The sequence below is a fragment of the Rhincodon typus genome, chromosome 1 (genome assembly GCF_021869965.1).
Source record: "Rhincodon typus isolate 14 chromosome 1, sRhiTyp1.1, whole genome shotgun sequence".
In the NCBI taxonomy this organism is placed as follows: Eukaryota; Metazoa; Chordata; class Chondrichthyes; order Orectolobiformes; family Rhincodontidae; genus Rhincodon; species Rhincodon typus.
This window is the reverse complement of record NC_063332.1, coordinates 130,884,679-130,900,760: the sequence shown is the minus strand read 5'-3', so window position 1 is coordinate 130,900,760 and position 16,082 is coordinate 130,884,679. Positions and strand designations below refer to the sequence as shown.

Sequence of the window (16,082 nt, the reverse complement as noted above, 5' to 3'; positions counted from 1 at the left end):
GACTGAAAAAATTGCCTGTGTACGCAAGGGTCACTGACAGTTTGATGTCATGTTTAATAAATTGGCTTGTACAGCCAATTAAAGAGTAAAATTGTTGTTGTAAATTTTGCTGTTTGCTAGAGAAAGATTTGATTCTGTAGGCATCCCAAAAGTTGTTCTTTTCGTTGTTAGCCTAGGAATCCAGCTTTATGTATCAATATAGTAAAGAAAAACATTGCAGAGGACTGGGTGTACTCTGACATGTTTTCTTTGACTTCATGTACATACGTATGAAAATAATGGGTTACAAAAAAAGCATTTGCTCCATTAAACCTGTCCCACACAGTCGTGACACCTTAAGCATCGTGATTCACCACACTCCCACCCACCAGTACCATGTGATCTCAATCAGAAAATGGAATGGAAATATTTTGAATGTATGCATCAAATCCACAGTGCATAAGCAGCCAACTGGTTCCATACACCATGACTATTCCTCCTTATAAACTTAAGGTGAGGACAATGTTGTATAGAACAACTGTTAGATTTCCTAGTATTATCATCAAGACACTTTATTCACACCTATAGCTTACAAATCTGGTTTAAGGCTGTACTATAATTTGCTGTCAATCAAGATCATTTTTAGAATAGAAGATTTTTTTTCTCCCCCTTTTGTTGTTTTGAGGTGCTTTAGATCTATTTACTGGACTGTTGATGGTCATCCAGTGAAGGACTTACAACCTTAGATGTCTGACAAGATTATTTGATTTGAAACTGTGTGATTAAATGATGAGTGCTCGAGCTCCTAGAAGCTTCCAGTAATCCTGTTGTTAGGAAGCAATACGTTACTAGTGCACAGGAAGATTGCATTTAGCATTGGACTCCTGCCAGTGAGCCCGATCTGCAATTGGAAGCTGCACTCATGGGAAGCATAGCACAAAGGTTCAGTATTTTACAAATGTAGCTTCTGCACTGCATCATCAAAGAATCACTCCTCGCATGCCATATTTTAAGCTGAACTATCTACATATTACCTGTCAATTGATGATTATGATGCTGGCTTCTGATCACACAGTGATCCAACTGTCTGAAGCTCACATTGATTTAAATGCAGGAACTGTAAGTTGGGAGTTCTTGCACATTCAAAGCTTCTCAAACCATGTGCCTTTCATACCAAGTCCATACATAGGGCAGAATTGTCAATAGTGGAGGAGTGATCTGAGAGGACAGGTGGGGATAAAATGGCCTTAACATATCTCCATCTCAGAAACCTGAGATAACCGCCAACAAATTCCAGGTTTTGCCAAAATTCATTACAAAGTGAGCAAAGATCTCTTAAAGAGCTGTCAGATTAATAATTTAAATATTCAAACAAGCAATTAACTGTATTTATAACTCTGGTTTTAATAGCTGATAGCATAGGAACATAGGAATGGGAGTAGGCCATTAAACCCCTTGAGACTGTTCCGACATTCAATGAGATCATGGCTGATCTATGGCCTAACTCCATATATCTGTCTTTGACCCAAATCCCTAATACCTTTGCTTAACAAAAATTTATCTATCTCAGATAGAACATGGGCTTCCTGATCCAAATGGAACTTGCAAGGGTCAGCAAGAAGAGACTACAGCAGTGAGCCGTTGTTCAATGAAATTGACTGGCTGGGAAGCCTTTAAACACTAAATGCTGCATAGCACCTTTCCTGCCTCTGTGAAAGATCTGTACTCACAGCACTTGTGCAGAGGATCTGATTTCATTATTTCGTGAAAGAGTTCCAACTTTTTGGTTGTAATTTCACCTGTCTTGGACTTAATTCACCTGGATTGAATCCTCCGTTTTAATCCTTCACTGCAGATTGGAGCAACATAAGCAACCATAGTGTTGATCTTGAGCAACAAGAGCAGCAACTCCCCAAAAACTAAAAGAAGCTCTAATTGCAGCTGCTTCCTCCTCCTCCTCCTCAGTATGCCTGTCCACAGACAGAGGGGATGAACACAGAACTCCAGCACGAAGGCAGTGACTCCAGACCCACAGCAATGTGGTTGACTCTTAACTGCCCTCTGGGAAATTAGGGATGCACAATAAATGCTGCCTAGCCAGCGATACCCTCATCCCGTGAATGAATTAAAAAAAAATTCCCAGCACAGGCTCTGCAGGCATGTTCCTCGCAACAGTGCTTCAGGAAATTCAGGTTTCCAGGGAAGATCTTTGCTGACATCTGCAGCCTTTTGAATACGACCTCTGTCCAAGATGACTGGAGCACAATCAGAGTCACCACAGCCCAGAATTTTGTTACCCAGGCTCCTTCCAGGGATTGCCTGGTGACAGCCGCTGCCACAGCGAAGCTCCTACGTATCTTTTGCCATTTGTTAGAAGGTAACCATTTGAATTCACTTTCACACCGAAATCAGAGAGAACTAGAGGACATTTCTTCATTCATTCACATGATATGAGTGTCGCTCATTAAGCCAGTATTTGTTGCCAATTCCAAATTGCCCTTGTCAAGGTGGTAGTGAATTGATTTCTTTAACCACTGCAGTGCTTGAAGAATAGATACATCGACACTGTTTGGAAAGGAGCTCCAGGATTTTGAGCTTGTGAGAGTGAAGGGACAATAATATATTTCCATGTCAGGATGATTTATGGTTTGGAGAAGTCTTGTAGCTGATGATATTCTTGTGCATTGGCTATGCTTGTTCTTTTAGCCAATAGAGGTTGTAGGCTTGGACGATGCTGTCGAGGGAACTTTGGTGGGTTGCTAAGTGCATTTTGTCGAGGGTGTGCTGCCACTGTGTATTGATGGTGGAGGGAGTAAATGTTGCAGATGCTTGAAAGGGTGCCAAACAAGCTGGTTACTTTGCCTTGGATGGTGTTCAGTTTTTTGGACGTGGTCAGATTTGCACAGCTAGTGGGGAGTCTTCTGTCACTGAGCAGATGTTTGGCAGGGTTTCAGGAGTTAGGAGGTGAATTATTTGCCTCAGAATTCCAGGCCTCTGATCTGCTTTTAAAGCTACACTGTCTATATGGCTGGGAGGAGTTCAGTTTCTCATTAATGGTAATCCTCAGGATGTTGACAATTGAGGATTCAGCAATGGTTAAGCCATTGAATGTCAAGGGGAGATGGTTAAATTCTTTCTTGTTGGAGATTGTCATTTCCTGGCACTTGTGTGTCGCAAATGTTACTTGCCAGTCATTGTCCAAGCCATGCTGCATATGGACATGGACTGCTTCAAAATCCTGTTACAATCCACTTGGGAAAGTGAACTGATTCTCAAGGCCTACTGCTGCCAGGGTTACCACAAAAGTTAGTGATCTGATCACAGCATGCAAAGTCCCCGATTTATCTGTCAGTCAGAATCAAGTTGACGGGAAACACTTACCAGGCTCCTGTACTTAGCAAGAGCCACTGTTTAATACAAACAAGTGAGTTCTAATCACAAGTAAACAGTTATGAGCTGTCAATCTATGGCTTTACCAGTTAAACTGTAACCCTGTTTTAAAACCCCTACACACACGTACAGACACAGAACAATAAAAAGCATTTATTTTATGCGTAGAAGGGGAAAAAAACCTGGGATTCACAGTTCAATAGCACTAGTCCACAGAGCTCACTGAGATGATCCTTTTACTTGCTAGGACTTTCTGTTCTTCAGTTCTCTTGACTTTTTTGCAGGAGGCACAGGATGGCTGGTACACTGACTGCAAAGTTTTTAGTTACTGGTTAAAGGCAACAGCTGAAAGCAACTGGTGGGAGATTTACCAGAGACAAAAATAGAAATTGCTGGAAAGGCTCAGCAGGTCTGGCAGCATTTGTGGAGAGAAATCAGAGTTAATGTTTCAGGTCCAGTGACCCTTCCTCAGAACCCTTTACCCTCAGCACCAGATTTACCAGGTGGTTGCCAGGACCAGAGGGTTTGATTTATAAGGAGAGGCTGGATAGGCTGGGATTTTTGTCACTGGAGCTTAGGAGTTTGAGGGGTGACCTTACAGAAGTTTATAAAATCATGAGGGGCAGAGATAAGGTGAATGGCAAAGGTCTTTTCCCTAGGGATGGGGAGTCCAAAACTAGGGGGCATATTTTTAAGGTGAGAGGAGAAATATTTAAAGGGACCTGAGGGCCAACCTTTTCACACAGAGGGTGGTTCGTTTGTGGAATGAACTTCCAGAAGAAGTGGTGGATGCAGGTACAGTTATAACATTTAAAAGACACTTGGGGATAGGTACATGAATTGGAAAGGTTTAGAGGCATATGGGCCAAATTCAGCAAGTGGGGCTATTTTAGTTTGGGAAACTTGGTCAGCATGGATAAGTTGGACTAAAGGGCCTGTTTCTGTATGACTCTAAATCAGATTCTCTTCAGGCTTCAGGTATTTTTACCACAGAGAGGGAGAACAAGAGAGGGAGACATCACCTGGTCTTTCAGCAATCCAAAGACTTCTCATGGTCTCATGCCCACCACAAGATTTTCAGCCTCCCAGGAACCAATCAGAATTGTCAGCAGACTGATGATCTTTAACATCCACAAACGGTCACAATTGGAGAAACCAATCAGCTGCTGTTATTGGCCAAATTTCACTCTGCAAGCACATGTGCAGTGCCATTCCATCTGCAAACAGCTTCATCACTGCTTGACCAAAGCAACAGTGTAAACACCATACACAATGAGCATCAGTAACCTGTTTTTGGAGATGCAGCAATTCCTTCCCCTGCCCTTTGGTTTTGAAACAGTCCATTTTTCAATTTTAGTTCACCATCACAAGTACAGAAAATATAAAGGTATGGTCTTTGCAATCTTATTAGTCATGAATGGTGCCTAGCATTGTGCTATTATCATTCAACATCCAATTCCTGACCTTACGTTGAAGGGAAGATCTTTGAAGAAATAGTGAACATAGATGGGTCTAGGACACTCCCTGAGGAAATCATGCTATGGTGTCATAGGGCTGAGATGATTGATCCCCAGCAACCACGATCATCTTCTTTGTGCTAGATATGACTCCAACCAGCCCATGCTTCCCATTGACTTCAATTCTGCTCGGGCTCCTTGATGCTATTTCCAAGAGGGACTTGGTAGCATTACTACTGACCAAGCTGGTCAAGTCTGAAAGTATATAGTTGCTTGACTGGGTCTGCACCGGATGGTGAGGAGCCAAAAAGATTGAAAAAAGACCTGCTTTACATTATTCTCACCAATCTACCTGTTGCAGCAGAAAATTGGTAGGACTGAACACCACACAGTCTTGGTGGAGACAAAGTTCTGTTTTAACATGTTGTATGGTGGTAACACTGCACTAAATGGATGGACTTCAAACAGATCTAGCAACTCAAAACTTGACAACGATGAGGCACAGTATGTCATTGGCAGCAGCAGAATTGTATTCAATCACAAACTGTGACTTCATGTACTGGCTAATCTGCCATTACTAGAAAGTGAGGAAGTCAAACCTGGCTTAATGGAAAGTGTAGAAGAGTACGCCAAGAGCAGCATCAAACATTCCTAAATATGAGATGTCAGCCCAGTGAAGCTACAACTATGGAATATTTGCATAGCAAACAGCAGAGGCAGCATGAGATCGGCTAGGCTAAGTGACCGCACATCCAACAGATCAAATCTAAGCTGTGCAGTCCTCTGCATCTAACTCTAAATGATGGTCGGCAATTAAACAACTAAAAAGAAGAGACTTCTCCACAAACATCCCCCATCTCAATAATGAGACAGCCTAACATAGCAATGCAAAAAACAATGCTGAAACATTAGAACCACCTCAGCTTCCTCATGAAGTCTGCATCTTCACAGATGTCAGTCTTCACCCAATTTGCTAACTAGAAATGACTGAAGGCATGAAATACTCCAAAGACTATGGGCCATGATTACGTTCCATCAATAATATGGAAGGCTTATGCACCAGAAGTAGCCACACCGTTAGCTAAGCTGTTCCAGTATAGCTACAGTACAGACATCTATCAAACAATGTGGAAAATTGCACATCAGTGTCCTATCTACAAAAAGCAGGACAAATCCAACTTTGCCAATTACTGCCTCATCAGTCTACTCTTGATCATCAGCAAAATGATGGAAAAAGTAATTGACAGTGCTATTGAGCGGCACCCGCTTAGCAATAACATGCTCACTAACAATCAGTATTTCTCTGGATAATTGGTGGATAAATAAACAGAGCAGTGGAGTGAACTGAATTTTTCACAAAATTGCTTTAAAAAGAAACCATCTGTAAAATGGTACAATTGCCCATAGATTAGTGAATGTTGATCATTAACTGTTAGTTTGCAATGGATCAGATCAGAACTCAGAAAGGTAACATGAAAATGTTTGGCACTGCTGGCATCTCAGCTGAAAATAATGTGAATATATACTTGAGGAAGAGGGAGTGAGATATGTCATTGAAAGAGAAAAAAATCATTTGAAACTGTTTTTGGGGAGTGAAAAGGACATTGGTACCACAAAGAAGTTATTTCTTTATCTGTATTTTGCTTAGATCCAGTGGCAAGGAGTATGCACTGAAAATAATCGACAAGGCCAAGTGCAGTGGTAAGGTAAGAAAATGTCCTGTTGAGTATTGTTTTTCTCCAATGTTTGATTAACCTCTGGGATATGGCTATAAGTCTACAGCAGAGCAGTCTGGAGCATTCAGAAAGGAGCTGGGGAGAGTACAGGTCCAACATTTATCCTTCAGAGGGAAATGTAGGAGCAATAAGTTCAGGGAACCCTGAATATCTAGGACTAGGTGAGGAAGAAGAGAAAGGCTTTTAGCAAGTCCAAAGGAGCAGCGAATTAGCGTCGGCCCTAGAGGAATACAGGAAGTGCAGGAGGGAACTTATGAAAGCAATCAGAAGAGCAAAAAGGGGGCATGAAAAAGCATTTGCAACAGGATTAGGGAGAATCCGAAGATATTTTATAAATACATTTAAGCGAAGACTTTAACCAGGGAAAGAGTGGGGCCCATTAGGGACAAAGTGAGCGACCTGTGTATGAAGCCTCAGGATATTCAAAGGGTGTTAATTGAATCCTTCTCTTCAGTCTTCACTCTGGAAAAGAGGAACATAGGTACAGAATTCAGGAAAAGGGACTGTGACAAACTTGCACAATTTGACAAAGGAAATGGCGAGGTATTAAAAATAAACAAATCCCTTGCCCCAGATGAATTGCATCCCAATCTGCTGTGGGAGGTAAGGCAGGAAATTGCAGGGGCTCTGATACAAATTTTTAATTCCCTCTGGCCACAGGCAAGTGCCAAAGGACTGGAGTATGGTTAATGTGGTTCGACTTTACAAGAAGTCTGGTAGAGATGAACCAGGAAATTACAGACCGGTGAATCTCACATCAGTGGTAGGGAAACTATTGGAGAAAATTCTGAAGGAGCGAATTAATACCCACTTGGAAAGGCATGGGTTAGTCAGGGATAGTCAGCGTGGCTTTGTCAGAGGGAAGTCATGCCTAACAATTTGTTAGAATTTTTTGAAAATGTGATCAAGTGTGTGTTTCACTTTGGTCCCAATGACAGAAACATTTCAGCAGTCAGACTGCACACGGTGTGATTACAGAGCTACCCACTTAGTTCAACACCACGCGAGTCAACATTCTGCCTTTGTTGACCACGTAATAAGATGCCAATCTGTTTTTCTCTTTGCCTTTGCAATTTCCACCTCATTAACGCTCATGGGGTGGCACAGTAGATCAGTGGTTAGCACTGAAGTTTGCACATCTCCCTGACTCTGCCTGGGTTTCCGTCAGGTGCTCCAGTTTCCTCCCACATTCCACAGATGTACAGTTTAGGTGGATCAGCCATGCTAAAATTGCCCTGTAGTGCCCAGGAATGTGCAAGCTAGGTGTTTAGCCATCTAAAGGCAGGATTACGGGGAGGGATGGGGTTGTGTAAATCTGGGTGAGATGCTCTTCAAAGGGTCAGTGTAGACTTGTTGGGCTGAATGGCCTCTTTCCGCATTGTAGGGATTCTATGATTCCATGATTCCAACACCATGTCAACATAGAGGGATAACCTGATGAGTTGAGTGTGATCTTTGTTCCTGACCTATTGTCTTCTATTTGAATCAACCCACGTGTTTCAACATCATGGGTGTTTAATGCTTCAAATTAAAAATAATTTAAACAACAGAAAATAAAAAGGAGCATTAATCCTATTAAGACTGAAGCGCATGCTGCAGTTTAAGGAAGCACACATTTTGCTTATTGCTATCGAAAATCTGCGGCGAAGAAAGACAACGTAATTTTCAAGAACTTAAAACCAAATGCAGGGCATTGAAAGCACTCAATGAAGGCAGGACATGCAAAAAATTCAAGCTGAATTCATTGTCAAACACTACAGCGAGTGGTTGGATAAAGAATGCTGAAAAGATTAAAGAAAATTATGAGAGAATGGAATACTAACATCAAAAAGGTGTAACTTGCAAAATATCTGAGATTGAAGAAGGCACTCTTCACTTGGTACAACAATATAATTAAAGCCAACCCAAGCAAGGGACTAACAAAAGAAGATTTAGAAGAAGTTTAAAGCTTTGCAAAGTAAATAAATGTTGACATCTTTACTCCTAGAAATGCCTGCTTTTGGTTCAAATTTTGAAATAATCGCATTCACAAACGGCTTTGTGGGGAAGGTTAATCTGCAGACATTTCAGGATTAAGCATGTCCAAGAACTTATTCAAGAATATAACCCAGTAGATATCTGTAATGTGGATAACATTACCTACTTCTACAAATGCACAACAGATAAAACTTACTGTGCCAAGGAACAAGCTGCAGTTGCTAGTAGGCAACCAAAACATCTTGTTGCTGCAAACATGTCCAAAACTGAAAAAACATGGTTACCCATCGATGGGTTCAAAAAGTCAAGGGGCTTAAACCACATCAACTATTTCCTAGCCAATTATGAAGCAAAGCAAAAGGCTAAGACGAAATGTACAATTTTTAATTCATGGGTTCAGCAATTTGACCAATGCTTGCAGTTCCAGAAACGCAAAATCCTGATACTCGTGGATAACTGCTCAGCCCATCCTGACATCCAAGAACTAAAAGCCATAGAAAGGCACATCCACCCAGTACTTTAACTGCTCAGCCAGTGGTCCAAGATATAATTAGAAATTTAAAATAATTTTAATACAAGTTGCTTGCCCATAAGAAAAGCACCTGCCTCGCATCCAGTGAAAACTTCAGCACAGACTTGCTTCAAGCAGCGAGAATCCTGAAGAAAGCCTGGGATATGGTAAAGAGTGAAACAATCCAGAATTGCTTCATGTGTGCAATTTTGTTTGAAGCTTATGGTAACAGCCTCTATGGACTTGCACTTTGTGATGTCGCAGAATATAATGCCAATGCCGCACTGTTCTCAAAATTATTATTAGAAGTGGAACACCACTGCAGCTACTGCTGATGATGATGCTGAATCTTGTGTTGCAACAATAGACAACAATGCCATTGTGGAAGCTGTTACAAAGGTAGCAGCTTCTGTTAAGACAGCTGAGGAACTTGAGGAGGAGGGAGAAGCTGAACATCCAATTCTCCTTATAATTTTCTCACTTTTTTTTCAAGACGTCTGAGTTCATTATTTGATTTTAGTACATCCGCATTTACAAATGCACAGTCCATGGGTGCCAAGTTCCCTTTGGTACCTCACCCAAGTCACCATTTTTCATCTGTGAACCAATATAGTGAGCCCAAACAACCTAATGAGCTTAAATGAATAAGTTAGAGCAACTCAGGATAACTCAGAAATGGAGGACCATTTATATATTCTAAAGAGATCAGATAATTTTTTTAATTATCAGTTGTCAATCGAAGTAAGGGAAAAGGAGTTTCACTTTGATGGAAATTGAATGTGGAGCCTTGTTGTTTTATCCTAATTGGAGTACAGTTGTTATTGTTTAGAATTAAGGTCACTTTGTTGTTACAAATGAGATTTCCACTGTGCTTTGTTTTTTTAGGAGCACTTAATTGAGAATGAGGTGGCAGTTCTGCGGAGGGTTAAACATCCCAATATCATCATGTTAATAGAAGAGGTGGACACACCAACAGAACTGTACCTAGTAATGGAGTTAGTCAAGGTAAGAGGACCTAAAGAAATTGGAAATGAGTTTGTTACAGGTAAAATAAAATTCCATTTACTCATTTAAAAACTCTTGATTGCTACCCAAAGTCAGATGTTCTTGTCCCAACATGCAGATATCAAGCACTGCAAACTTCACCTCTCCCTAAAATAGGAACAATTGTCTGTAATGGAATTTGGAATACTATTAGCAGTTTAGGCCTCTTATCTAAGGAAGGGTGTGCTGACATTGGAGGAGGTCCAGAGGAAGTTTACAAGAATGATCCTGGGGATGAAGGGCTTGTCATGGGAGGAACAGTTGCAGTCTCCGGATCTGTACTCAGTGGAATTTGGAAGAATGAGGGGTATCAGATTGAAACTTACAGAATACTGTGACGCCTGGATAGAGTGGAGCGGAGAAGGTGTTCTACTAGTAGGAGATACTAGGACCCAAGCCTCAGTGTGAAGGGATGACCCTTTAGAACTGAAATGAGAATGAATTTCTTCAGCCAGAGGGTGGTAAATCTGTGGAACTGATTGCTGCAGAAAACTGTGGAGGCCAAGTCATTGAGTGTGTATAAGACCGAGATAGATTCTTATTAGTAAAGTGTTCAAGGGTTATGGGGAGAAAGGAGGAGAATGGGGTTGAGAAACATATCAACTAGGATCAAATGGTGGAGCAGTCTCAATGGCCAAAAGGACTAATTCTGCTCCTATTTCTTATGGTCTTATGAATCATCCTGAACAGATATGCTGAATTAGTGATCAAACTGGTGCTGAAGTGAAAATCTGGAAAGAAGTTTGTTTGTGCTTGTTTTCCGACACAGGATTGGTGACAATTTGGCAGATAAACCAGATGCCTAGGCCCAAGGCTTATACCAGGTGAGGCCTTGTTTCTCACCTTGGTAAAGCAGCAGATACTAAACACTCGAGGCCCATTTGGGCATGTTATAACACCAGCAGTTTGGGAGGTGCAGAGAAAAGGTTGGATGCAATGAGAAGGCATGAGCACAGAATTCCAGCAGCCTGCAATTTTGTTGTGGGACAAGGAATAAGTATTTCTACTCCCGGCTCCACTTTAAGGAAGTTGAAAACCAGAAGGAAATGACCATAATGGCAGTATGCAGCACCTCCTCTGACACTGGTTGGGCTGCAGAAGTGCCTGAAATAGTAAGGAATAAACACTCAGCACATGATCTGCTGGGTGTACTGAGTTTCAGAGTGTGTTTATGATGCAAGCATTAGATCTCTCATTATCATATTTCTGAATGTAGAAACAGCTGTATGAACTGGATTCAGCTAACATTATTCAGTCTGATTAAATCTTTCTTCTGTGCAATAGGAGGCAACTGGAGCATGGCTGGGTTGGCCTGGCAATGTAACTGATACAGGTTCAAATCCTGCGTGGCATAAAAATGTTTTCAAATGCCCTTTTCTCTTTGCAGTCATACAAGACTTATTTCATTAATTAATAATAGAAATTAGAAACTGAATATCTTATTCAAGAGGCTGGTGCTCATTTTCATTACTGTGTAAACTGAGAATAATATCTTAAATTCTCTTGTGATGGAAATTAAGGTTAGCAGTAAAAGTCTAAGCATATAATTGGATATTTAAGTATTAGATCTTGACGGCACCACACGTAAAATTTCAGCAAATGAACAACTATCCTATTCTATAACTTTTTTAAAATAGTTATCCTTTAATGAGATATACAGAGTTCTTGGCAGTTAACAGCGATGATGTTCCCTCAGGTACTGTTTGATTGCTGATCTATCGTTACTGATGGTGTTTGATTGATGGATACAATTATATTTTCACTTTAAATTTCCAGCTTTCAAGTACACACTGCTGTGCATCTTTAAAAAGCAATCTTTTCACAATTTAATGTGGAGGCTTTATGGTTCAAAATTTAAAATCACAAAGCAAAATACAATATCTAATCATTGGAAATTAATCTTCCACTGCCATTCCTTGTTAAGAAGGAAAATTGTTACACGCTCCATGGCAAAGGACATGGGAAGGCAACAGAAAAACAGGGGAAAAAAAGCCCCTGGGCCCAGTAAATATGTTGAATTCCTCTTCAACCCCTTCAAGCAATTAATCCCAGTTCGTGGAACTAATTACAGTTAATGGTGCATATTAATCCACTTCCATTTTATATGATGCAATCTTTGTCCCAGTGTAGTGCCATAGCTCCAAATTTGAAAATCATGATTTTTGTGAAAATCATGGACTGATATCTATGTCTTAATTTTCATACTGTATTCTCACACAGAAAAATTCAGAGTCAAAAATAGAATTTCACAATTATACAGCCAGGGAGTTGAAGATAGATTTTAACAGTCAGTCATAATACCCATATACAAAATGTCTTAGAATCCAATGAGGCTGTGAATCTTGCGAGAAGGAAGGGCAGCTACGCAAAAGCAGACTTTCCACTGTTTTCACCAGGGATGTGTTGTGGACTTTGAATTTGAATTTGGGCAATGATCAAAAAAAAGTAACCATGTTTACAGGCTTGCAGAGTTGAGTAATCACTGATGCATTCTCTTTTCACTGTTATGACCTAAATTATAAAAATGGGTATTGGTTTTACTGTCCCTGATTACTTAAGATTTTGAGATAGATGAAAAGGGTGCATGTAAGGCAGTTTTTCTTCCATCAGGAATGGACTGCTGGTATCCAGCCTTCCCTTTGCAAATCAGCTGGCAGAGTGTATAGATAAAGGTGTGTACACTTGGGAATGTCTTTGCTAGCTCTGATTCACCGCAGAGGTAGTGACTGAGCTGTGCTGTCTGGTGGAATCAAACTTGCAATGTTGACAATGGGAAGTGACCATGAAATTTTAAGCCTTCAGCTCCTTTGAAATGATAGCAAGAGTGTATGATCAAGATTCAAGACGCATTCGAAGGCTTTGAAAATTAGAAGGAAAGTGGAAGAGATAGGTAGGTTGGGTGAAATTGTATTATGGCTGTTATGTGTAAAATTAAGAACAGGAGAACAATCACCAATCCAGCAGGACTTTATTCCATGTCAAAATGATATTGAAACATTTGGTGGAATCTTATAAGGGTCTGAGCAACATGTACTATTGCAAGATTTACAGAAGAATCAGAAAAGAAGCCAAAAAAGACCCATATTGATAGCGGAAAGCACTTTGACAAGCAGTATGGCGAGTTTCATACTTGACAGGGGCAAGTTACCAATGGAGGAGGATTAGGGCTTGTTAAACATCTTGTTAACAGCCCAACTTGTCTCATTAATATTCAGCTTCCTATTTTACCAAACAAGCTAGACGTCAAGAAAACTAGACATGGAAATCAGAGCAGGTGCCCAGTGAATTCAGCTCTCCGCTCACTCCAAACAACCTCTATGTTGCATAAAATTCAATACCATCTCAAGGCAGAATCTACTAGCATAGTTGGGATTTCAGTTATCAATGCCATTACTGAAATCCTAATTTTCCAGATTTAATAGTCAAATTTAGATTCATTTTCTGATTAAGATACATCTGAGATCTGAACTGGATTTTGAGTGTGACCTGTAGTACTTTGTAATCTAAGTGAAGTGGAGCTCATTCCTTAAAGGACACCAATCAAAGATGCTGTTCAAAGCATTTGGAAATTAAAATTATTCTCTCAATTTGCATTCATGAGTGTTTTTTATCTGTTATTCACAAAGAATTTAACCAATCAAGTGAGTAGTAGCTATTGTACCCACAAGGCTGAAAAACAGCAGGGTCCACGTTCCTGTGTGCTAACTGACATATCCAGTACTGATAGTACCTAGGGTCGCTGGAGTCAAGAGAATGTCAGAGGGTGAGATTCAATGTGAACAAATTGAAAAACTGGTGATATCCTATCAGTCACTTGTTATATGTTGAGTGGCAACATTATCCAAAAGTGTAACATTAATATCAAATGTAAGCTAATAACACTCAGTTTTATCTCACCACCACCATCTCTCAACTCCTCCACTGTTGCTAAATTATCAGAATGTGGAGGTACCTGTGTTGGACTGGAGTGGTCAAAGTCAAAAATCACAGGTTATAGTCCAACAGGTTTATTTAAAGACACAAGCTTTCAAAGTCTCACTCCTATCTAGGGTGATCAGACATTATGGTTTGTTTGGGACAATACCAGTATTTTCACCAAATGTCTTGGTGTCCTGACAGTTTGCTACAAATTGCTCAACTATCTGGGTTTGCAGTTTCACTGAGTGCCCTCCCCTTTAACTCAGGCCTTGTGTTCAGTTTAAGCTCTTGTATCGTGCTGCACCCTGAGAATTGGGGCCAACCCATTCAGCATCTGCACCCACTGGGAAAACCTCCTGGACACTGAATTTAAAAACAAAATAATGTTCAATGATTCCAGATATTCAATCCACGAGGATTTGCAAACTCTCCACAAGTCACCCTCCTTTCAATTGGAGTCCACCTTCATTTGACAGTTGTGCAGGCAGCAGCCAATCCAGCTGCAAGTTAGAGAGTGACAGGAAGCTTCAGCCAATCAGGAATGAGCTCATGGGAAGGAAGGTGGGAGCAGCAATAATTGATATTGCGGCAACAAATCATTTTGTTCAATTTGGTCAGTTCTCATCAATAGTGAAGGTCCATTAGACGTTGGTATAGCACAAGGCCCCTGTTGCTATCCTCTCCCCCTAGACATGATGATCATAGCTTGAACCGATGGTGTGGTGGGTGGTGGATTTGAATTGCTGCCAGGAAGAGTGAGGGATCTGAAGGAGATTCGGCCTTAGGATCATGCATCTGGTTCCTGGTATTGACCAGTGATGACAATACTGTTCTGTTAATGGCGCTACATAAATATAGCTGCCATTGATCGATATTCCGTTCCATATACTTCAATATCGGGCATGTCTTATGATTGACGGCAAAAACAATTCCATCTTTTTTTTTGTCCTGTTCATCTACAATTATTTGCACTCACAAGGGAACATCAAGGGAAGCTACCTATCCTAGGGAACTGTGTGACAATCCAAGTTGAAATCGACCCGTTTTAGGAAGACACGTCAAACTCACTGCATCTTTCCCTGAAAATAAAATCATAGCTCAACTGGGGTCAAAGTAATTCCAGCTTTCCAGAACAAATCAGGGGGATGCAGGCCTCAGGCACAAAGATGGCCTTCAAAGCTGATATTCCTGAGGGAAGTATGCACCTTCCTTCTGGGCTTACTGATCACTTCTCCAATATCCTCCTGATCTTACAGGATCATAAGGTATTCTTGAATATGGGATCCCCATCTCTGGGTACCACACGTTCGCTTTGCTATGATTTGGTAGAGGCTCCACCTCCTGAGAAGATCAGGAACAAATTCCCTTGCAAATTCAGGACACAACAAATGTAATTCCCGGTCTAAATTCTTCCTGTGAATTTTTGCTGAAGGTGCAATGTGAGTGTCAACAATCAAAGTGTATATTACACTGTTCCCTGCTGTGGTACGTGGCTTATTTCTTGTCTGTTGTTAATGTTTTTCTGACAGGGTGGAGATCTGTTTGATGCCATTACATCATCAACTAAGTACACAGAACGGGATGCCAGTGCAATGGTGTACAACCTAGTTTCTGCACTCAAATACCTGCACAGCCTGAACATTGTGCACAGGGATATCAAGCCGGAGAACTTGCTGGTATGTTCTTAGTTTGGGAGGGAATATACCGCCAATAATTTTAGTCCTGTCGCGTCACACACCTAGTTACCAGCAAAATATCAATACTCATTTCACCTGTAACAGACACTTTGAATGACCGAGTCTGGGCCATGTCACAAAAATATGACTGGGAAATACCCAAATCAAAGATAGTAGGAACTGCAGATGCTGGAGAATCCGAGACAACAAGGTGCAGGGCTGGATGAACACAGCAGGCCAAGCAGCATCATAGGAGCAGAGAGGCTGACGTTTCGGGCCTAGACCCTTCATCAGAAAAGGGGGAGGGGAAGGGGGTTTTGAAATAAATAGGGAGAGAGTGGGAGGCGGATAGAAGAGGGATAGAGGAGAGGATAGGTGGAGAGGAAACAAACAG

The 16,082-nt window shown here is 41.0% G+C and overlaps 1 protein-coding gene across 4 annotated transcripts in view; it reads left to right on the top strand.

Annotated features, from left to right (window-relative positions):
* Nucleotides 1-16,082, top strand: part of dclk2a (doublecortin-like kinase 2a) — a 145,851-nt gene that overhangs the window by 73,658 nt on the left and 56,111 nt on the right. For all 4 annotated transcript variants that reach the window (XM_048614800.1, XM_048614735.1, XM_048614912.1 and 1 more), the window contains exons 6-8: nt 6,475-6,532; nt 9,936-10,055; nt 15,542-15,688. In XM_048614800.1, the coding sequence (XP_048470757.1) occupies nt 6,475-6,532; nt 9,936-10,055; nt 15,542-15,688 (325 nt within the window). The remainder of the gene's footprint in view (nt 1-6,474; nt 6,533-9,935; nt 10,056-15,541; nt 15,689-16,082) is intronic.